This window comes from Misgurnus anguillicaudatus, unplaced genomic scaffold (assembly GCF_027580225.2).
Source record: "Misgurnus anguillicaudatus unplaced genomic scaffold, ASM2758022v2 HiC_scaffold_33, whole genome shotgun sequence".
Taxonomy (NCBI): Eukaryota; Metazoa; Chordata; class Actinopteri; order Cypriniformes; family Cobitidae; genus Misgurnus; species Misgurnus anguillicaudatus.
The window spans coordinates 2,473,315-2,498,115 of NW_027395283.1; the positions used below are offsets into that span (position 1 = coordinate 2,473,315).

At 43.0% G+C, this 24,801-nt stretch overlaps 1 protein-coding gene and 1 long non-coding RNA gene across 2 annotated transcripts in view; both read left to right on the forward strand.

Moving 5' to 3' along the window:
* The first annotated feature begins 2,951 nt into the window (after window positions 1-2,951).
* LOC141349190 (uncharacterized) lies at window positions 2,952-5,176 on the forward strand. The gene is made up of 2 exons (XR_012368841.1): window positions 2,952-4,456; window positions 4,644-5,176. It is a non-coding gene; the product is annotated as an uncharacterized lncRNA (long non-coding RNA).
* Window positions 5,177-7,951: 2,775 nt separating this feature from the next.
* The window catches only part of LOC129437123 (uncharacterized), a 54,843-nt gene continuing 37,993 nt past the window's right edge, over window positions 7,952-24,801 (forward strand). Inside the window, 3 exon segments of the mRNA XM_073865726.1 lie at window positions 7,952-8,319; window positions 8,406-8,916; window positions 21,623-22,828. Of these exon segments, the coding sequence (XP_073721827.1) occupies window positions 8,308-8,319; window positions 8,406-8,916; window positions 21,623-22,828 (1,729 nt within the window). The 5' untranslated portion in view covers window positions 7,952-8,307.

Consider the following 24,801-nt stretch of genomic DNA (forward strand, 5'->3'; position numbering starts at 1 on the left):
TATATTCTGCTTTTTCAATGGGTTGTCTCAGTTCATTTTAGCACTAACAATCGCAGCCAGGAAAATTCAAACAGTTTAGCCAGAGGTGGAAAGAGTAATAAGATATTCTACTTAAGTAAAAGTAAAGTTACTTTAATAATATTTTACTTAAGTAGTAAAAGTAAAGTTGCTTGTCTTAAAATCTACTCAAGTAAAAGTAAAAAGTAAGTCACTTTAACTTTACTCAGAGTAAAAGTTACTTTTTTACAGCGGGAAGAGGTGGATGATTCTAGTATAGTTCAAAAACGACAAGGGAATATACATTTCAAACTAGTTGTTTTTAATTGTAGGAATATCTTTACAATTAAAGTGCAATAGTAAAAAGTTAATAAAGTAAAAGCTTTTATATAACTAAGAAACATTTATGGAATAGTTTAATGATTTTTACAGGTGAGTATGCACTTTTAAAGCAAAAATAATATGAGGTCAGCAGCTAGTAAATACAATCACTATAGTAAGGTTGTAATTAATGTATTGCTGGTAACATTGTTATATAGTTTAAATGAGCATATCATGAGATGAGTGCATGGCTATATACTTTCATCCTTATTGTCTTTTATCTAACTTCCCTGACTTGGGTACCTGATGTAAGACCTTCATTCTTATTTCTCTCTCTCTCTCTCCAATGTCTAATGACATGCGCATTCTCAAGGACGTTCTTAAGTTGTGGTTGACTTGATGCAAAGCTGATTGACATCGAAAGATAATGGGCATGGTATTAAAAACGCGTCGTGCAAATGAGCGATAAATCCCCGGTCCACAATTCCGTTCTCATAAGCATAAATCCTACCTTACATAGGAATGAAACACTCGCTTCACGTCAGAGGAAAGTGGTCGCTTAAATATGGCCAGAGGTTTCTTTCATAAGAAATTAATTGAGGGTCTGCATTGGCGCGTGCCTGTCTCGTCCGTCTCCAAGGTTCTTTTTGTGAGTTTAGCGCGTTCCCCGCCCGTCAATCAATCATCATTCATCCGTGATTACCTTGCATTTTAAAAAATATTCTTTACTCAGTAACGGATATGATTTAAAAAATGTAGCGAAGTAGTATAGTAGGAAGTTTGTTTTTTTTCTTCTACTGTCTTTTCTTTCTGTTTTGGTGGCCCAATTTAGCTTTCTTTGACAAAGACATTTCAACCGCACGCAGAAGTTTGCGCTCTACCAGACGCACAACTACAAGCAAAATGCGCGTGCAGATGGACTAAACCATTTGGTGCATTAGGAAGGGGTGGGACCGTGAGACTTTAGATAGTTTTTACTTATACAAAATATATTCAAACAGTTATTCAGCAAATACACTAACTTTACATTTCATTTGACATTATAAAATTAAAATAAGAAATGAAAATATCCAGGTAAAATAAAATATATTCCAGACTTTCAAGGGCCCTCTCTCCCCTTGGGGCCCTGGTAATCAGTACTTGTTTTACCCCCAGTCCGACGCCCCTGCATGTCGGTTAGAAAAGTGTCCGCCTTACGTCCGACTTGCTCTGTCGTCACGCTGACGTCGGATTCTACAGCTGAGCGCAGTTGCTCTCCACCGACTGCGTTGACGAAAAGCACGATGGGAAAAGACTTGCTGACGACACAGTTTAATGCTCATTGGCCTGGGGATGTCAGCTGATGACTTCTTAATTCTAAAAACTCTAATTCCTGTAGTAGTTTTTACATTAATTCAATTGTTCTTTACAATGTAATTTATATTTTTAATGAATTCCTGTAAACTTTTGTATTGGTGTTGAATTATTTGTACTGTGAGCTGTTTATATTTCACACAACAGAAACGAGTTTATATAACCAAATAGACTTAGATTTATTCATCCCAACATTTACTAAGTAACCTTTTCCAGTAACGAACAGCTCACCTTCGTTGATTCTCCTTATAAACATCTTTATGTAAATGCATTTATTGGTATTTAAGTTGCATCTATTTAATCCGCGATAAAATACGCGAACGTGATCTCTGCCTCTGCTGACGTTTGTAGTCGAATGGACCGCGAGATTGGTGAAGTGTCTGACTTAAAAGCTCCTTTTTCACTCCTCCCCTCACTGCAGCCGTCTGCTCTCGTCTGAATTACAGGCAAGGCAAGCTGCATCTCAAACAAGCCTATTAATTGACGCTTTACACCGCGGACCCGTTTCAGCTTAAAAAAAAATTCGCGAAGGGAGGGGTCGCTGAGTTGCTGTTCGAACAAAGTGCTGAAAAACATCCTTTGCAAAATGTATAAGGTTTTAAACCAGGCCCGGGTTGGCCATAGGGAGGACCGGGAGGATTCCCTGTGGGCCGGTCTATTTTTTGGCCACGACAAGGGCCGGAGTTGTCATGCCACCGGGTTGAAGGTCGCTGCTGCACTTATTCAGCCCCACTCGCGTAATTTGCCGGCTTTAAAAATGTTAGCGCAAGACGCACGGGTTTCTTCTGCTTTTCAAAGCGCTCGCCTGTGAACACGAGTTTAGATTCAGATGCGTTATATGTGAGTGCGCTTGCCGCGCGTCTGCTCGACCTGATACGAACAGCCACTTAAAGGAAAATTAGATAAATCGTCATTTTAAAAATCTAAGTCATACATGAAATAATGAATGGTCTATGAATAGTCATAATTATTCGTTATAAAAAAACTATTTGATGCAAAACTCATCAGTTTATTTAAAACGTTTCATATGAATATAATGTTTTCTTAAGTAAAACAAGTCCATTAAATATTTGTTCTTTTATGTACATGATCCAAGTCCTAAAAATTAAGATAAGTATTTTTTTATTTTTCCACCCGTAACGAGTTTGCCTGCCCAGTCTTAATAATTAACGGTAAACGAACTTAGCTTGCTGTTCTTAAAGGCAGCTCGAACCTTAGGTCAGACTCGAGCCCCAAGTTCAAGAAACAAGAATAAACGGAGATGAGGAGGAGAGATATGAATTCCATCTGTGCGCGGAGGCACGGAGACGTTATGCTTTTAAATGACAGGTTCTTTTCAAACCTACGTTAAAAGTGTATGCTACTCGTTAAAATATTATTACTGCAGTAAAATAGTTTATTTTGATTATAGTGCCACGATCACTGGATAATTGTAAAGTTTTTTACAGAAGCATGTGTCACAGGGTGACGATCGTTCTAGGGGCGGAACTAAAAGTTGGAGAGTTTTGTTCCGCCCGGAAGCGTTTCTATCTAGACGGAAGATCACGAACACCGGAACTTCCGGTAAACTCCGTAAGAGAAAAATCAGCGAATTCGTTACAGGTGCGGCTGATTAACCGTAGCGGTTGGTGATTGGAGGAAACAACAGATCAGGGAGTATAAAGAGATCATCCAAAAACGCAGTTAGGAGTTCGATTGCTGGAGTCATTGTTGACGTGTGTTGGCACTGCTGTGGTGTTGTGTTTACTCTTCAGGCTGGGCTGGCGTGGCTGTGTGGGACAAAGGAAAGCATAACTGCTGGAATCTGAAACGAAACAGAGAGAGAGATCGGTGTAGAGTGAGTGATAAATGATTCGAAGGAAACAAAGGCTACTGGCATTACTGGTGTAAATATTGTTCTGCGTGTGTACACGCCAACTCATCTGCCGCTGTGGATGCGGGCCTGTGTGTGGAGAAGAGGCTGATAACGGAGCATACTGTACAGTGATTGTGAGTACAAATAAATACTTTTGGACACTGGTTGTTAACCCGTTGTGTGACAGGCTGTTTAGTGGAAGAAGGACGGCCCTACCGCGGAGCAGTGTGGTGGGAGTGCCGGAAGAAAGCCAGCTCGGGTGACTATAGCCCCAAGAACGTAGACTGAGTCGTGTAAACAACGCCATATCGAATTCCGGGGAAGGAGGAGGAGACGGGGTTTCCCAGTGCTCACTTGTAGTGTGGTGTGGTGAGTCTATATTGTGTGGAACTTTTCACTTGAAGTGGTGCAGTGTCCTTTCTTTTTCTGTGTGTGTGTATTGTCAGCCAGACCCCCGCCCCCATCCTCTAGACTGTGGAAAGACGGAAAGGCTGCTGGCGCCAGTCGCTGTACTTTTCTAATATATGCTGTAGGTGAGCCCGAGTGGAAACGCTTATTGTGGTGGGATATCGACGGACCTTCTGTGGATTTGGGTTGTGTGATGAAGAAGTGGTGAAGTGTTTGACCACAAGGGACTGTGTGAGTAACATCAAGGATACACGGTTGCTTGCATGTTGTGATTTCTAACCTGTACTGTTGCGGAGCGAGGCGGAGTCGATCTCATCTGTCCCATAGCCTCTTCTAAGGGGTGCCCCTGTCCAGTGTTCGATAGCTGAGGAAGTGGAAAGGGAAGGGCAGCGCTCGGCTCGGTGTGACAGAGTGGAGTTGTGCCCTCCGCAGCAGTAGCAGCCGTCGAGAGGATCCGTTCCTCGACGCCATCATTGCCACCTCGCCTCGAGGCTGTCGGCGAGTTGTGGACAGACGGTCACTGTAAGTCCACTTTTTTTTCACTCACCCAAATGAAACGTACGCCTGTATTGATCGTCGATTAGCCACGTGTGGAAGTAAGAGAACTAGAGAAGAGGAGATTATATTTACCATACTTACTGTATGTCGTGTCCGCTGGAGAGGTGAGAGAAACCCCCAGTTGTGTACGTAACCGTTCTGTGTGTCCCAGCCAGCAGCCTGTGTGGAGAAAGAGAGAAGAGGAGATTATACTCACCATACTTGTTGTATGACGTGTCCGCTGGAGAGGTGAGAGAGAACCCCCAGTTGTGTACTTGACCGACCCTTGTGTTTAACCAGCAATCTGTGGAGAGAGAGATACCCGTGATTAAGGGCGCATCAACGTGGGCCAGCCACCCGACCACGTACTGGAGAGTGACAACCCTGGATCGAGGAAAGGGTACGTTCAGACATACACGTCTGTTGCCCAGCATTCATTTTTATTTCTGTTCTGCCTCCAGGAAGAAGAGGAGGGCGCCACGGGATTACGAGCCAGGCGGAGAAGTCTGAGGTACACCCCCCCCCCCCCCCTTCGTAACACGTTGGAATCCCGGGCCGATCCCTTTCTTCCCCCTCTTCCATTGCTCTGGACCACGACCCACCTGGAGAGCAGAGCGAGAGCATTAGTTTTAAACTTTCCCCTTCCCCCTACCCTTCCTGAAGTCATTTTAACTAAATTAAATAAAATATTTATTTTTATACTTACCTGCGCTTGTGTTGTCTGGTCATTTGGTTGGCTTTGGGGACCTCCTCGAGGTGGAAGTTAAACAGGGGCGTGGCCTAGTTATATTTGCGGCCACCCCCGGCTTGTGACACCTGCAATTACTTTTCATGCGATTATTACAGAAATGAACGTCTTCACGTATTAACATTATTTGCGAGGTACATTTGCAAATGATTCATAAAGTCATACCTCTGCAATTGTTTAATCGATTGTGTTTTAGAAGTACACATGCTCAAACTCTTATGACAGCATTGTTTCCCGAAGGTACCATTAAATAAATTTATCTAATTTCCAGAATCTCACATTTATATTTCTCTAAGAGAGAGAAAGAGAGATTGGGTATAAATTGTACCAGTTTATCTTCATTCGTTTTTCTTACCTGTTATTTCCTCAAAATAAAAAATAAACATTGTAGCCTATTGTCAGCAGAGTACAGGAAAAAAAATGTCACAGAGAAAAATAAATTAAATATGACATCTGTCATTATTTGCAAATTATTCAAAGGGCTAATACCAGATTTTTTGTATTTATATCCTTTATTTAGTAAACGCAAATGTTCAGGCTAATTAAAAGGAAACATGAAAATTGCAACTATTGCAGTAAATGTAATTTGGGGGGGGGGGTTTGTCGTGGGGACCCACCCACTTTTCATTTGCTTCCGACGCCCATGCGGCAACACCACATATAGGGACAGTTTCACAGACAGGGATTAGACTAGTCCTAGAATAAAATTAATGTAAGAGCTGTCCAAACTGAAAACAACTTGCACTGACATATCTTAAAATACATCAGTGCCCTTTGTTTAGCCTCAAAATGCACACAAGTAATACTTTTAGTAAGGCATGTTTGTTAAATATTTTCTAATGAAACTAAGTTCTAGGCTGTTTCTCAATATGCGTTCTTCAGCGATCTTGCGTCCTCGTGTCCTCCCTCTACGTCATCATTAACAGTCGAAGTTCATTCCAATTCTCAAGAACGCAAGGACAGAGGACGCATGAAAATACCCGGATGTGTTCTTGATATCGAGGATGCATCGAGTGCAGACTTGCTGAAATCGCTTTACGCCCCAGAAGTCATTGCCGCAAAACTTCCGAGTTCGTTCTTCCAAGGTCGCCTGGCAAGACCGATCTCCACGAGGACGCAAGTCCGTTCTTTGCGTTCTTGGAATTGAGAAACAGCCCTAGTTCTGGCTTAAGCTAATCCCTGTCTGAGAAACCACCCCATAAAGTTGATCCTGATTGGTCCCCTTCTGTGCATTCGAAGTGCTGATTAGCTCACGCAGATAGAACCTTATAGAGCCAACTTACAGTTCGATTTTGTAGATAGAACCTTTTTGTTTTTTTAATAAAACGTCCCAAAATGTACAAAACTTAAAATAAAACATCACATAATGTAAATAAGTTGTCACAGAGTAAGAATATGTGAACAACTCAATTTTGACAAAAATATTAGATAGAACCTTATAATTCTACAAGCAAATATCTACAAATATCTTGCCTTTAAATGACTGAACACATGCGGGACGGCACATTAAATGTGTTGTCCCTATACTAACACACCTTCTGTGTTGTTATTTATTGTGCCGCCCCCCATGGTCCTGCGACATTAGATCAGAAATGTCTTGTCGTCAAGTGTTCATTTATCACAAAATAGAGTAACACGAGTAACCAACTCATTTAAATTTCACTAATTGTAACTGCGTTACTTGATTTTAAAAAATACTTTGTTACATGTTTATTACTGCTAAAAGTAGTGGAATTACAGTAACAGAATTAATTGTAATGCGTTACTCCCATCACTGTTTTTAACACAACTTGTGTTGTCCCTTTCATTTATTTTATAACGCATTAAATGGCATGACACACACAATGTGTAATTAACACATTTTTTTGCAGTGTACCTCTAAAATAAATAAAAACATGCAAGATTGTGTAGACTGCTGTGGTGGAAATTCAGCAATAACCTGATATACTGAGACAAGACAGAATGAATGCTTAAAGAAGAAGAATTTAATGTTTTACTTGCAAGGGCTTCAACATACAAAGCAATCAAATCAATGTACAGCAAAAGCAACTCTCAGTATTCTTGCTGGCCTTTTTATGAGCCTGCTTACCTCAAACCCCATGTTTTTTTTATAATAATTTTATAATAAAATGACTGTAGTATTCTAAAGTGATAATCATGGTAAGTCACTAGTAATTACCCAAGTGTTACTACATCATTCTAGTAATAAGTCATAATTTGGATCAATATTCTAAAGTGACGATCATAGTTAGCCACTAGTAATTCCTTTAGAAGGATGTAGTAACACTTGAATCATATGTTTTCATATTTAAAATTACTGTCACTTCTGTCTCTCGTGCACATACATACTCTCTCCCTGTGTGTATACAGATACAAAGAGGTGACAGTAATTTTAAATATTATTATGAAAACCTTTAATGAATATAGCTTTTACTACAAAAAAATAATCACTACACAAAAAACACCTTTACCACATTAAAACCATTGTTAATTTTCATAAGGGATGTACAGTGCATCATAATGTGTGTTAATAATTATCCGTTCACTAAATTCTGTTGCAGTTCAATCGTCTCCTGTAGGTAGTGTTTGAATCAACAGAAAATATCTACATATATTTTAATATTTGGTGCAGATCATTACACTGTTTATCTTATATTGTGTACACTCTCACACACTTTACACCCTACTGACACACCAGAAACAACAGAGCCGTAAATCTGCCTCCAGATCTGCAGCCTCCTCATACTCACTTGTAAAGCAGTGATCGTCTTCTGTCTCCAGTACAGCAGGAGGCGCTGCAGCTCTTTAGTCCGCAAATAAACTCACTAAAGAAAGAAAGAAAGAGCGCGCGTGTGATGTGTTTGTGTATCCTCAGTGTTTTTCTCTCTTGCGTGTTTCATTGAGTGTAAACAGAGTCTTGTCTCTGTGTATTTAAGTGTTGAGACGATGATGATGAGATGTGCTGTAAATCAGTATGAACTGATCTGTCCGTGCTGAATATATTGATGATTTCATCGCAGAAATCTCTCAGCTGAAGAAAGAGGTGGCGTTACTGTAGACAAAGCTGAGGTCAAGAGGAGATTTAGCAATGAATCGAGAGGTTTGTACAGCTTAAACATCATTTACCTGAATCTGACAACATCAGATAATTTCTAGTCTTACTGTCTGTGTGTGTTGTGTTTTCAGGATGTGGATTGTTGTGAATCTTCAGTGTATGTGACTGATGATGGGAGTCTGGATTCAGTGTGGATGAGCAGAGATCAGAGCCGCACACCACAGACACTGCTGGACTCTAAACTCTCTGAAGAAAAATCCAGACACACACAGAACTCCGATCTCAGTCTGACTTTACTCTGTTATACTGAGTCAAAGCCCACAGACACTCAGGACACTACAGTGTGTGACAGTAAACAGAGCTTACAGGAGGATCAAACCTCCACAGAGTCTCTGGATTCTGTCTGTAACGCTGGAGAACAGCAGCAGATCCTGCAGACCAAACTGAAGATGTGTTCAGTTAAACTAATCGACTGCACGAACCTCATGATGAAGATTAAAACTGATCCCACAGAAATCAAAACTGAACCCACAGAAATCAAAACTGAACCCACAGAAATCAAAACTGAACCCACAGAAATCAAAACGGAACCCACAGAAGAGGAAGAGCGCATTGATGAAGATGATGATTTTATTCCATCAGGTATGTCTCCTTAATTGTTGTATTTTTAACAATGTTAACATTGTGAGCACATGTTTAGGGTTTTCAGTCACAAAAATACCCCACAAAAATGTAAGTACTACAGTTTAGGATATCTTTAAAACTTATTGAGAAACAGAATATGTAGGCTTATACCACGGGTCTGTTGAATGTTGTATTCTGATTGGCTGAGAAATGTTCCGTGGGTCTGCATTAATTTCTGGAAACTAGGGATGGGCATTTTCCAGTAATTTTTTATTCGAATATTTAAGCTCATAAAGAACGAATATTCGTTTATTTAAATTATGTTAATTAAGACATGCGTCTTTTGTATTTTTTATTTTGTCATAATTTCACAGAAGGCTTATAATTAGGAAATATCCACAACAAGCTAAAATTATATTCTGTATGTATATGTATGTATGTATTTTTAAGTTGAAAACATTGTAAATTGTATATATATATATTTTAAATTCTTCTTAAAAAATATCCTACAGAAAAAAAGGCGTTAAAACCCCATGCGGAGCGAAGTCTGAGTCAGTCAAACCCTTAGTTTCAAGTCGGTCGTTAGTATGAATTCATTACTGTTGGATCTTACAAACATTATATTATACCAAATATTATACATTAACCCCAAATCTAAGCGAAGTTTGAGGACTTGCGAAGTTTAAAGTTTCGGACTTGACAAAGTAGGCTATCATCATTTTTAGGGGTGTCACGATTCTCCAAATCCTCGATTCGATTACATTTTCGATTCTAAGGTCACGATTCGATCCGATTCTCGATTTTTACATATTTTTATATGGCATATAATTTAGACAAAAATTATATGCCATTATTTATTATTATTGTTATAATACTTTAACATTAACATGCACATTGCACAACTCGCATAGGGGTTTGTGGGCTTCACTTAACGCGAGAGCTTGTAGAGAGAGGATTCCTTCTTGCACACACATGGACTATGCGCGGTTGGCAGTTACATGGTTCGTGCGAATGACGTGTCGAAAAATAATATTTTTATTAAATTCGGTCGACTGCTTGTTATTAGCTGTGTCCTTCTAAGCATGCGACCCCTCTGCCTTTCATAGTGGCAGCCACAGAAGTTCAAGAAGAGAACTGAAATGAGACGGTCTAGCCTTCTGAGGACCCACAATTTGCGTCACCTGCTGCACACGCCCCCAGTAGCGCCCACCGCGCCTGTCAGCAGAAAACAGCGGAGACATTTCTGACTTATTAAAATAAATATGTAATCAGAAAAAAATATTAATTTATTTTAGAACATATGACACATTGATGTAGATTAATCTATTCAACAGCATATCAAATAATCAACCTAGAAATATACGCAACATAAACAGAATAATATTAACACAAAACGTAACTTATAATACTAAAACAGTGACAAGAAAAAGTTTTCTAATAAATACACACTTTTATTTAATAAAGCTTTTAATTGTTTGGGATATCCTCGGCTGTTAAGGATCCATTCGTTCTATCATTAACAGCGCGGAGAAATGAGGATGCATTTTGACACAGCTCTTATCAACGCTGGCAAAGGAGGTACGTGGCAAACTCAAAAAATGAGAATTAAAAACAAAGGAAATAGAATGTCAGAAAAGGGTTGCCTGGAATAAATTTTACAAAGTGGTAAATCAGGATGACACCAGTGCAGGCTATGTAATTTGTGCGTTTAATTTAGCTATTTATTTATTTATTTTTGTCCCTGTGCGCCGATAGGAGACGGAGTTCACTGCTGATATTCTAGAGTTCCCTGTCGAGAACGTTCTCTCGACATTGCGTCAGTTAGCTGACGCTATGGGATTGATCCTTCAATCACGATTACCCTGAAGCCTTATTGCACAACGCCAGTGCAGTTGAAACTCGCGCTGGCCAATGACGCTCAAGACGGCAAGGGAGGCGTGGCCTTCTTACTATAATAGCAGCCGTCTTGAGCGAATATCTTCAGTATTTTCTCCTTCACGAGCAAGTTTTACCCTGCAACGAAGACATCTGTTGAGTACGCGGATAAGACGGACGTCCCTCTTAGCGATCCAGATGTCGCGAATGTGCTCTCGGTGCGGAGGTCCTATCGACCCGCCCGATTCGCACAAAGTGTGTATTGTATGTCTGGGGCTTCTCCACGCAGAGACGGTGTTGGTTGGGTCTGAGTGCCCTCATTGTGATGAGCTTCCAATGAGGGTGCTCAGGACTCGGCTCAACATCGCTCTCGAAAGCTCCTCGCTGCAGCCTCCCACTGCCGCCAAGGTGCCGCTGGTGGGGGCTCAGCCACCGTCGGAGACCGAGCGCGTGCCAGAGCGCCGCGCTTACCCTCCCCGTCGCTCTCCGGTTCAGTTCGTCGCCGAGAGCCTGCGTCCTGAACCCGGAGCTGCCGAGTCTGTCTCCTTTGGGGTCCCCGCAGAGGAGGATGAGATGTCGCTGACGGCGTCTGACGGAGATTGGGACCAATCTCCGCCTGCCGCGTCAGAGGCTGACGCCCACCCCCCATCCTTTCACGAAGAGCTGGTGCGCATTCTCTCTAAGGCCGTGCAGGATCTAGAGATCGAGTGGAGTTCCCCACAAGAACCCCAAAGGAGCAAACTCGATTCTTGGTACTTTGACTCGGGCCGCCGCGCCGCCGCTCAGAGGAAAAGTGCCCCTTTCCTCCCAGACCTGCACGATGAGGTCACCAAAGCGTGGGCGACCCCCCAGGGCGTCCGCGCTCGCGCCGGCGGGTCTGAGCTATTTTCTAAAGTGGACGGGGCGGAAGCCCGTGGATACCTGCACATCCCCCCCGTCGAGGAAGCCGTGGCGGCCAATCTCTGCCCGTCGTCCTCCTCCTTGGGTGGTGAGGCTTCACTACCCTCTAAGGCATGCCGCACGACGGCGCACCTGGCTGATAAAGCCTACGCCGCGTCAGGAGAGGCTCTGTCTTCACTGCACACCATGGCAGTCCTCCAGATTTTCCAGGCGAGGGCTCTAAAGGCGCTGGACGAGGGCAGCACGGACCTGAATACCTTCAGGGATCTGAGGGCGGCAACGGATTTCGCGCTGAAAGCCACCAAAAAGTCGGCGCAAGCCATTGGACGCAGCATGGGCTTCATGGTGGTGATGCAGCGCCAGCTGTGGTTAAATCTCACGGATCTCAAGGAAGCCGACAGGAAGACGCTGCTAAACGCTCCCGTTTCCCCATCTGGCTTGTTCGGTGACGCCGTGGGCACCATCACGGAGCGATTCTCGGAGGCGGTGAAGAGCTCTAAAGCCATGAGTCACTTTCTTCCTCGCCGCCCTATGTCTCATGCGCCGGCGGGACCGCCGCCGCCGAGACACCGCTCCGAGTCTGCGCCACGCCGGCCGGCAGCGCAACCCCCCGCGGCACCGCCCCCGACGGTGAGACCTGAACCGGTGGTGCGTCATAAGAGCCCCTGGCACGAATCCACCAGGAAGCGTCGAAAGAAACCGGGTCCAGGGGGACCGCAGTCCGGGGCAAAGCCGCGTTCCTGACGTGAGTGGTGTGAGAGAGAGAACGCCGAGCGGCGAGCCCGCCGCCAAGAGAACAAAAGTCTCGTCGAGCGTCCCCCTGGCTGTTGCGGGCGACGCAGAGACTGTTTCTTTAAATGTTTTTGTGTTAAATGCAATAAAAAATGTGACTTTTTCACAAAAAGAGCGTTTTCCTCCTCATCTGGTTTCGGTTTCGGGTCGCTCGCCCCAGGGCAGCTCCCACCCTCATATAAACACGCACAGCGCACCCTCCCCGCTTTTGAACCCCCCCGCGACGCGGGGGTCGCAGAGAAAGCGGGGACGGGAAGGGTTAATGCACGGTCTCAACGAGCCGCACAGAAGCCCGTTGTCTATCGCGGTGTCAGCCGCCCCCCGGCCATCCTCTCTTGTGCCCGTAACACAAACGCTGCACAGAGCGGAGAGGTCTCCATTAGTCCCGCTGGGTCCCTCGCCCCCGAGCAGCGATCCGACGAGCAACGCGCAGCCCCCGAGAACCGAGCTACCCGTCACGCATTTGAGACTAATCAACAAAGCATTACACAAACGTGCTTTCAAAATGACTACACTGAAACAGATCCTCGCCCACATTCGGCCCGGGGACTGGTTTATTTCAGTGGACTTAAAGGATGCTTATTTTCACATTCAGATTGCCCCGCACCACAGGCGCTTTCTGAGATTTGCATTCAAGGATGCTGCATACCAGTTCACGGTCCTCCCGTTCGGTCTAGCGCTCGCCCCGCGCACATTCACGAAATGTATAGACACGGCGCTGTCCCCGCTGAGAGCGAGCGGCATTCGCATCCTGAATTATCTGGACGATTGGCTGATCTTAGCACAATCCAGAGAGGTGCTCATCAGCCACAGAGACGCAGTACTTTCGCATTTAGACAGCCTCGGTCTACGTGTGAATTTGCAGAAGAGCGCTCTATCTCCAACGCAGGAGATCGCGTTTCTAGGCGTACGTCTCGACTCGGTCTCAATGAAGGCTTTCTTATCAGAGGAGCGCAAACGAGATCTGACGTCTGCTCTGAATGTATTCAGCCACGGATGCACTGTGCCACTGAAACGGTTTCAGAGACTTTTAGGCTTGATGGCGGCAGCCTCCCCGGTTTGCCCGCTCGGTCTGCTGTATATGCGCCCGTTACAGCTGTGGTTACGATCCAGAGTGCCCAACAGGGCGTGGATATCGGGACGAGCGCGCATTACAGTTACGAACGGATGTATGCGAGCGCTGAGACCCTGGTTCGATCCCAACCTGTTCAGCGGGGGTGCTCCACTCGGGCTGGTTACGAGACGGAAAGTAGTCACGACGGACGCGTCGTTAACGGGCTGGGGAGCCCTGTGCGATGGCGTCCCGGCTTCGGGCTCCTGGTCGGAGACGGAGCGGTTATGGCATATAAACCGTCTAGAGCTCAAAGCCGTCCTTTTAGCACTGCAGAGCTTTGCGACGCTGATCGGGGGCCATCACGTTCTCGTCCGGACGGACAACACTACGGTGGTTTCATACATAAATCGCCAGGGAGGAGTGCGCTCCAGGCCGCTGTTCAGACAGGCAGAAACGATACTGTTGTGGGCGGATCGTCATCTCCTTTCAATAAAAGCGACGCATGTACCGGGCAGCATGAACTGCGGAGCGGATATGCTGTCGAGGAACGGCATTCCCCAAGGGGAATGGAGATTGAACCCCCTATCTATCGAGCTGATCTGGAGTCAGTTCGGGAAAGCAGAAGTGGATCTGTTTGCGTCCGAGGAAAACACACACTGCCCGCTGTTCTTCTCGTTGACGAGCTCTCCTCTGGGCGGAGAAGCGCTGTCGTTGCCGTGGCCGAGAGCCAGCAAATATGCGTTTTCCCCCCATAAAACTGCTGCCGTCAGTTTTACACAAGATCAGAGAGGAAAGAGCATCAGTGACACTAATCGCCCCGTACTGGCCGAACCAGCCGTGGTTTCCCGACCTGTTGGAACTGTCAACGGCTCCCCCGTGGCCGATCCCGTTGAGACGAGACCTGCTCTCTCAGGCGAACGGATCAATCTGGCACCCCAGCCCCGAGAAGTGGAAACTTCACGCGTGGAAGGTGTGTGGGAACCGCTAACAGACGCGGCTCTGCCGCAGAGTGTGTGTTCGATACGCTGATGCAATCGCGTGCCCCCGCTACAAGACGGTTATATGCCCTTAAGTGGTCGGTATTCACGGCGTGGTGTAAAGAAAAAGAGTTTGACCCGGTGAACTGCTCCGTGTCAGCTATTCTATCCTTTTTACAGCACAGAATGGATACGGGAAGCATGCCCTCCACCCTTAAAGTATATGTTGCTGCCATCGCAGCTTTTCATGCTGAGATTGGGGGGCGCTCGGTGGGCAAACACGAGCTCATAGCGAAGTTTTTACGGGGTGCACGGCGCCTCAGACCTTCTCGCCCACCCACCGTACCGTCTTGGGACCTGGCCTTGGTCCTGAAAGCACTAACTCTTCCTCCGTTTGAGCCTATTCTAACGGTAGGTTTGAAGGAGCTCTCTCTAAAAACTGTGCTTCTGCTGGCTTTGGCTTCAGCTAAGCGCATAGGAGATCTGCATGCACTCTCTGTGAACGCTGAATGCTTACAATTTGGACCAGGGGACTGTAATGTCACGTTAAAACCCAAAGCGGGTTATGTGCCTAAATCGCTATCCACGCCATTTAGAGCGCAGGTTATTTCTATCCCCGCCTTCTCCTCGGATGACGCAGCGACTACTAACGCGATCGTACAGAGTGAGCTTTGCCCGGTAAGAGCGCTAAAAGCTTATATTGATCGCTCGGCGCCGTTCCGGACAGCGGAACAGCTGTTTGTTTGTTTTGGAGGCAGCGCCAAAGGACGCCCAGTTTCCAAGCAAAGACTGTCGCACTGGGTGGTTGATGCTATTTCACTGGCATACTCTAGCCAAGGAGTGCGTTGCCCTTTGGATATTAAAGCCCATTCTACGAGGGCTATTGCATCGTCATGGGCTTGGTATAAAGGCGCATCTATTCAGGATTTATGCTTGGCAGCTGGCTGGTCGTCTCAGAACACCTTTGCTAGGTTTTACAATCTGGATGTCTCCTCATTGGCTTCCCGAGTGCTCTCGGTAAACACGCCCTCTACCTCCAGTGTCTGACATACCTGATGGTTTCTATCAGGTCGTGTGTGAGGGGCGGCGCTACGGCGACGCCGACTTGAGAATACCTTAGCGCCGGACGCTGCTCGCCCGCTGAGTATTCGATTTATTTACTACGAGAATTCCACCATGTATTGGTTTTTGTGGATTATCACTTGCATTTCTGACGCCGGGAATCACCCGCTCCCTGGATGCTGAGTCATATGAATACTGCATGTGGATTATATTTTACAACTTCAACGCCGGATCTCGTCCGCCCGTTGGGCAAGTCAACATATGACTGCAAGAGTGCTGTGTTCACTGCCGCCAGTCCAATGATCTAAACTCTTCTACAACTTGTGCGCCGGACGCCGTCCGCTCGCTAGGTATGTTGTTTAATTCTTTAGCGTTTACTTCTTACCCGCTTAATGCGGTGTTACGCTAGCACGCTACTGGCTCTGTTATGGGTTTTGGCTGGTGCTTAGTACGATATGCCGCTATCGGCTGGTCATTTGAGATTGTTGCATGCTGTTTGCTTCGTTATGCTTGGCCTATCTTGCCGTATGCACGGCGCGGTTCTATACAATCTCCCATAGCGTCAGCTAACTGACGCAATGTCGAGAGAACGTTCTCGACAGGGAACGTCTCGGTTACTATCGTAACCTCGGTTCCCTGAGAGAACGTGAACGAGACATTGCGTTAGCTGCCGTGCTCACGGCTTCGTAGGCTGTACGCTCGTTCAGTCGTTTTTACTGAAGATATTCGCTCAAGACGGCTGCTATTATAGTAAGAAGGCCACGCCTCCCTTGCCGTCTTGAGCGTCATTGGCCAGCGCGAGTTTCAACTGCACTGGCGTTGTGCAATAAGGCTTCAGGGTAATCGTGATTGAAGGATCAATCCCATAGCGTCAGCTAACTGACGCAATGTCTCGTTCACGTTCTCTCAGGGAACCGAGGTTACGATAGTAACCGAGACGCTTTCTAGTCTCGCGGCTGTCATCAGCAGCGTCTTGCATCGTCCAGTCAGCGGATGGCGGGCGGGTGCGGTTTTGAAAACTGGTCAGAAACGTTGCGGATGGATGGTGGACGGATGATGAGTTTTGTTATGCGGTTGCGGATGAAATAATAGTCCATCCGCGTATCTCTAACATGGACTTAATGCACATGGACTTAATGCGTGTGTCTTGGACTCATAGCATCTGAAATAAATCCAGCATCATAAGCAGCTGCGCTTCTCTCTGTCTCACTTGCTCTCGCATCTGTCCGAAGTCTGAACATAAACTAAAGTAGTAATCCTTATGTATTTGTTCAGTTTTATGAGTTTCATGCAAGCTGAGGCAAACTATCCTTTTGTTTAAAATATAACCCGCTGCATCTTTGCGCCTCCCTCACTATCGCGCACGTGCAGTGAGCTGCGCTCTGTCCAAAGTCAGATCACTGTTAATCCTGTTTATGATATGCATTTCAAGGAGTTGTAGCAATACATCCCTCGTGTTTAAAATATGATCGCTTTCTGCAGGACAGATGTTTTTAAAGGCATCTCTGAGAGTTTTTTTCCTCGCTTGGCAAGCCGACCAGACGTGAAATGGGGGCGTGGCAGCATCGACGATCCCATTTTTTAATTCGAAGTTCGAAGCTGTGACTTAATTTCGATCGATTTCGATTTAAAATCGAAATCGTGACACCCTTAATCATTTTAAACCCTTAAACAGACTCCAAATAAGAGCCCGGAGCAAACGAAAAAACGCATCTACATAACCGACTGCTCAGTCAACATATAAATATCTTCTCAGTTTAGTTTGACATGTATTTGTGAATAAAGAAACCATCTTTACCCTACCTGCTTCGGTGAAAGCCCGTTCTTCTGACTAGATACAATAATGCCGGTGCTGCGGAGAAAACTCTTCCTCGTGTTGCACGTGATGATGGTTATCCGATAAAAACAACAGACGGATTGAACAAGATTGAATATCTGTATTTAACATTATTTTACATATAACGTAAGATGGCTCGATAGATTATTGTTGACTGTGCAAAGTTACTAACATTAGCTTAATTTAACAAGATTTCACAAAGACGGTGCTTTGCTTTAAACAGCCATGTGCAGTTATCCGGTTCATTTTTGAAAGAGCACCACATATTAAAAATGTTCTCCGTTTCATTTCGTTCTCCGTGACTGTCTCGTTATTAACAAAATAAAGTAGACTTTATAACAGAAAGCTTACAAATCTTTCATGATGTGTTGATGCGGGCGGCGGAGAAGCACGTTTAATAACACGTGAGCCCTCACTGAGCCAGTTGCCAAATATGCTGCGGCGCGGGCAAACCCGGAGATAAAAGAAAAAAAAATTAAATTCGTCTGCAATCTGCATTGCCAAACAATCAGAAATATATACAAATTAATGTTCATGTATATCTTACATTTAAGTCTGTAAAAGAGTATAGATGAAGTGAAAAAGCATTAAATAAGTCGTAACCCTTTGGTGGCACATTAAAAACAAACAAACATTCGAATAGCATTTTTTAAATTCGAATTATTATTGCTGATCGAATATTCGAATATTCGAATATCCGTGCCCATCCCTACTGGAAACCGCACACCCAACTTGTCAAATGTCTTAAAAATAGGCACCAGAGCAATGTTTGGGGTAACCGTGGTAAAAGAGGAATAATCCTTTGAATTATTTGAAAATAATGCACACCCGCGGTGTAACCGAACTCTGCTTCGCGTTGTACTGCATTGCACCTTGGGTGTGCATTATTTTCTTATAATTCAATGGCGCGTCGTCAATTATTCCTTACTTAAAGGGTTAGTTCTAGGGATGTGCACTTATGTCATTTTTTCATTTCGATTAATCCATAGGTCTGAAGAACGAGTACTCGATTAACTGGGGGCGGGGCAATCAAAGGGGCGGGGCGTACACGTCATGGTGAAAATTAAAATATTTTTATTAAAAACACTCAAATAAAACTTAATTTTGAATAAACTATGAGAGAACAATGAACACATACTAGATTATTAATCAATTAAATGCTTTTTAACAGAAACCTCTTACAGGAATAGCTGCGTGATGAAGTGAAACTAAAGGGTTAATAAACACAAACCGAAGCGCTTTCTACATGACGCACTCTACATAATATTAAGCCTTTATACAACATAAATGTACAACGTGCATCTGTCTGCATAAAATGCAAGACTTCATCTAAGTTTTCAACTAAGTTATGTACAGAAAGTTTAACTCCCGTTGTTGCTGTGCATCATAAACAGTGCGCTTTTAAACACGTCCAGTCAAAGCACAAGCTTCATAACATTAAGCAGCTTTAAGTCTTTGCTATCATTTTAGCGATTAACTGTGTCATGACGTCGTCCCTTACCTGTTCAAGATGCTCGTATGGCTCTCTGGTATCTGTTGATATTTGATGATAACCCATTGAACTTTCGACGGCGCATCTGACATTTTGCATCTGACTGACTGTATTTCCGAAAATCACGGCATCCTTTTCAACCATATGCCTCGGTGAGGTGAGGTGAGGTGTGGCCGGCTTCACGGGATCGGCGGGCTGCCGTGCATTGCGCGCATCGGCGGGTTGCTTCACGGGATCAGCGGGTTGCCGCCGCGCCGTTTGTTTTTGAATCACGCATGGTAACATAACTGATGTCATATGCCGGTCTGCGTAGCTCGACACGACGTCAAACACGCATCTCCAGACCCAGTTTTCACTATCAGATGCGCTTGTAATGCTAACCAGCTAGCCAAATGCCGCCATATCCATAATACATAAATAAATAAACCCACATGATCATCGTTTTCATGATCGATCATCGATGCTACGTTCGAGTACTCGAGCAATCGAGTACTCGTGCCCATCCCTAGTTAGTTCACCCCACAAGTATAATTTTATCTTAAATCAATTACACCTGTGTCATCCTAATAAAAATAAAGTGCTCTCTTCAGAACAAATTTTTAGATTTTTTTTTATAAAAACCGATAGCCCAGCAAACACAGACCGTTTCCCTAACGTTCCCATATGGTTTCCATTGGGTTCTTTTTCCCCAGAACGTTTCCTGTAGGTTCTTTAAGAAATATAAAAACTTTAATAGCATAATGGATGGCCTTTACTCAGACAACTACGTAAATGCCCACTGCTCCGTGTGTGTTAACTACTGCTGCTATCCATCAAATTTTTAAGGAAATTAAATGAAAACATGAATAAGTCCATTGTGTTCTTTATTACTGCGCACGTCGTGTGTGCTACACTGCTGCAGCACTCGCTTTTCTACTCTGCTCCTTCAGCGCGCGCTGGCGAACTTGCGTCACGGTTGTTTAATTTTACCTCAGAAACAAACATTATTTTACAGATTTCTTTTCTCTCTTTTGTCATTTAGTTACTTAAATATGAGAGAACAATATATATTTTAGTGGTTTTCTATTGATTTTAACGTTTTTATGAAGAGGATATGATGTTAAAAGAAGCTTTTGATTGATGTAAGAACGGAGATCGCTAACGTTATGCGGATAAATAAACTGGGTTGTAAGATCCGTTAACGTGAATGAAATGTTTTATTTCTCTCTTTTTACCTCCGAGACTACAATATTTTTATCTCTTTCTTTATTCAGCAACGTTAACTTAAATATGTGTGTACAAAAATATATTTTAATTATTTCCAACTCCACAGTTTCAGTCCTCAAGAGGTGTAATGAACAATATAGATCATATAATAACCTCCTTTTTATTTATTTTTAGTTCACTGTTTTGTTTAAGATAGATGTAAGAAATATTAAAGTTAATTTTATCCCACTAAGCCTTGGCATTATCATGTAATGATACTTTATTTTATTTCCATCCCCAGAAATTGGGGGTGTCAGGGTGAGGCATTCGGTGCATCAGGGTTTTTCCTAAGTCATTTATTTGATTTCCTTTAATAAAATTCTGAATTTTGGTGCTGAACATTTTTATTGGTGTGTCTTCTGTATACTGAAAGTATAATTTCCTTAAAGGGGACAGAGAATGAAAAAACACTTTGTTGAATAATGGTAGTGTGGTATTGTGTAATGTAGTTATTAAAGAAAATGGTCAAAAGTTTGAATGCTGATACTGATATGCCGATAGAGAATTCAAAATTAATTAAATATTAGTCGATACAATGGTAATAGGTAAAGGTACAAGGTGTTTCAATGTATTTAGGTTTCCTTCTTTCGCGCACACTCGCCCTTTCTTGCGCATTTTCTCTCTCTCTCTCTCTGTCTTTCTCGCGCACTTTGGTTCTCTCTTCGCTTCACATTTTTCCACAACCGCGGCTCATATTTGTGAGTGAGAGGGAGGGAGGGGTCCGCCCTTCACTATCTCCGATTTAGTTTAGACCACCGTGTGTGTGTTTCTAATGTGTATCACCGCTCCGGCAGTGACAATGTGGGTTTGTAATGATTCGTAACATTTGAATGTAACGAGTAACTAACTATGCAGCACATAAAAAATGTATTGGAGTAAAAGTATTAAACTCATCGAAAATATGTACTGAAGTAAAAGTGGAAGTAGGAGAAAAAAATAATACTTCAGTAGAGTACAGATAGCCTACTGTTATTTAGTACTTAAGGACAGTAGTGAAGTAGTTCTACTTCGTTGCTATACATCTCTGTTCAAAAGTATACTCTTTATAAAGTATGTAGGGTCAGCTTACATAATGACTGTTTGACCGTTTGAGCTATAATGGCTTGTTCGCGAACGCACAGCAAACTCATCTGAAAAGACACAACGTGCTTGCACGCATAATGTCATTATCACGGGCAAAAAAGACAAAATTTCATGCTAAATATACATGGCCGGCTGTTAATATTCCTGAGAGAGCCGCCCAAGTAAAGTAAATGTGTGGGAAACACCTTCTGATCGGTGTAATTTGGACAATCTAAGCATGCAACACACAAATGATAGACACGTAAAATAAATGTAAGTTATCGCAGCTCCATGCGATATGTATATTGCACACGCCCATCGCGATGATAATGAATTTTTCGAATATATCGTGCAGCACTACTTTTTTGTGTAAATAAGAATGAAATGATGACAATTTAATTGGTTCATGTTTCTTTCAAAACACACAGAACAGAAACTCTTCACCAGATCTGAGACCAGCTTTACTACCTTACAAGAGAAGAAACATCATTCAGAAGACCACAGAGAGAAGAAGAAGAAGAAAAAGAAGAAGCAGTTTCACTGTGAGCAGTGTGGGAAGATCTGTGTCTCTTCCTCTAATCTAAATGTTCACATGAGGACACACACTGGTGAAAAGCCTTTCAACTGCACTGAATGTGGAAAATACTTCAAAACCAAAGACCATCTTAAAGTTCATCAGAGACTTCACACTGGAGAAAAACCTTACAAATGCTCTCAGTGTGACAAGACTTTTTCTCAGTTAGGACAATTAAAATCCCATCAGAGAGTTCATACTGGAGAGAAACCTCATCGCTGTAGTGTCTGTGGGAAGAGTTTTAGTCACGGGTCTTCATTAATAACTCACCAGAAAATTCATACAGGTGAAAAACCTTTCAAATGCTCTGAGTGTGACAAAACGTTTGCTTATTCAAGTCACTTCAAAGCCCATCAAAGAGTTCATACTGGAGAGAAACCTTATCACTGTAGTGTCTGTGGGAAGAGTTTTAGTCTAAAGCAGAATTTACTAAATCACAAGAGAATTCATACAGGTGAAAAACCTTTCAAATGCTCTCAGTGTGACAAAACGTTTGCTTATTCAAGTCACTTCAAATCCCATCAGAGAGTTCATACTGGAGAGAAACCTTATCACTGTAGTGTCTGTGGAAAGAGTTTTAGTCACGGGTCTACATTACTAACTCACCAGAAAATTCATACAGGTGAAAAACCTTTCAAATGCTCTCAGTGCGACAAGACGTTTGCTTATTCAAGTCACTTCAAAGCCCATCAGAGAATTCACACTGGAGAGAAACCTTATCACTGTAGTGTCTGTGGAAAGAGCTTTAGACAACAGACTGCCTTATTAAATCATAAGAAAATTCATACAGGTGAAAAACCTTTCAAATGCTCTCAGTGCGACAAGATGTTTGCTTATTCAAGTTACTTCAAAGCCCATCAGAGAGTTCATACTGGAGAGAAACCTCATCACTGTAATGTCTGTGGAAAGAGTTTTAATCTAAAGCAGAATTTACTAAATCATAAGAGAATTCATACAGGTGAAAAACCTTTCAAATGCGCTCAGTGCGACAAGACGTTTACTTGTTTAAGTAACTTACATTCCCATAAGAGAGTTCATACAGGAAAAAAACCTTAACACTGTAATGTTTGTTGGAAGATTTAATAAACAGTCTTCGTAAAGCACCAGTGACCTTAAGGTTATGACACCAAAAACTTAACATTTAAAATATTGTTAAAAACAAGTTAATAGTAAAATAAGAACAAATAACCAAATTATGATCAATATCACAAGTAACCAGGCTTAAAAGTAATGTAACTGATAACTTTTGGATTACTTAAAACAACAACTTTTATTTATTAAGAATTTAACAGAATTTTATGTAATGGATTATACATACATCTAGTGGCTACAATGTGGTATTACAGATTATTTTGTTTTATTTTTAACTAACATGTAGGCTACAAGGAAATAATAAAAACACAACATGTAAAAATTCTACACAATCTACATATTAGTTTAATATAGGCCTACATGTAGCCTGGGTGCCATCCGATCTTACCCCCGCCCACAAGATTTTGAAAACGGGAATATCGGTCTGGGGTTTCTGCGTTGAGGAGCTACTATGCTTGGACAAAAGCTGGTCGAACCAATCAAATTGTCAGGGCGGGCTTTATACGACGATGGACAGATAATCAACAGTAACGTAATGAACCACGTCACCAAAGAGCGCGTGTGTTAAATGGCTGCCACTGTAGAGTTCAGATGTGTGGATTCTGACATTGAGTCTGTTCTAAAAGATATCGACAGAGCATTGATTTTAAAAGAGGAAGTTACAGAGAAACGCGAGCAGGGCATTTGTTGATGTTTTTGCCGTCCTTCCTATTCGGCAAAAGTTGGTCGCAACTGAAATGGCTAACGGTATCACGGCGATGCAACTCAGCGTGCACGACGAGATGAATATAATTAGCGGTCGTTGCCAGCTTCTTTTCGGAAGCCCGGAATCGTGGTTGCTGAATAAGTGGAGGGACATGCTAGGCTCCAATATTTTCAAGCCAACGTAATTGGCAGGCCCGGAGTGGGTAATCGGGAGAACCGGGAGAATTCCCGGTGGGCCGCTTCACTTTGGGGCCGGTCGAGTTTTTTTTTTTTTACATTTGTCACGTTAGTGAGTCTATCTTCTCTTAAATGACACTTCACACGTTTCGCATTGACACTGCAGCGCGCAGCCTCTGCATGGGTTGTACCATGTGAAGGAGTTTTCCCCTCCCCTCCCATAGAGTTGGTTCGGTCCATAGCAGGTCTTTTCCAAAACTTTTCTCCGGTAGGGCCGGCCCTGCCGTAACAATACGCGTCTGAGAGGAGGAGGATGCTGCCAAATGTGCCAAACTTACAGATTTATTTTCAAGAGGATAAACAAAAGTGACAACAGGTAACTTAAAGAGAAATAAGCCTAGTAATGGTTAGCATTAGCAACGTAATTATTCGGCTAATACCGTTTTCAAACTATTTACAAGTCAATTTTTTTTTTTTTAAATATTAGCCTTTTGTGTATACATGCGATTCATAGACTTTTCAGCTTCTGAGCAGCATATATGCCAGTTCGCCGCTGAAACTGAGGAGGCAATGAGTAAACAATATGAATTAAAGTTATTTAACCCTCAGGTTGTGTTCAGAACCATATAACACCTTTTGTGTTCCCAGTCAAAAATGACCAGCCTAAAAAAAGATTATAAATCACTTTTTATGCTATATATTTACCCAATATTGGATTCAATATTTTTTTTCAAACTGTTTTCTTTTTTAATTAGGACTGGGTTTTATATTTCTATTTGCATCTGATTAATCATAGCCCTCATAGCATTAGCAATGCTAATAATTTATCAACATTTCCTTGTGGAATAGACTCTAAAAAGAGCTGGGTTATTTTTGACCCATAATGGGTAAATATTGGACAGAACACGCTGCTGGGTTAAAATTGACCCAATGCTGGGTTGTTTTAACCCAACTGTTGGGTTATTATAATCCATGGTTGCATAACAACAACCCAACATTGGGTTATTTTTAACTCAGCATTTGTTCTGTCCAATATTTACCCATTATGGGTCAAAAATA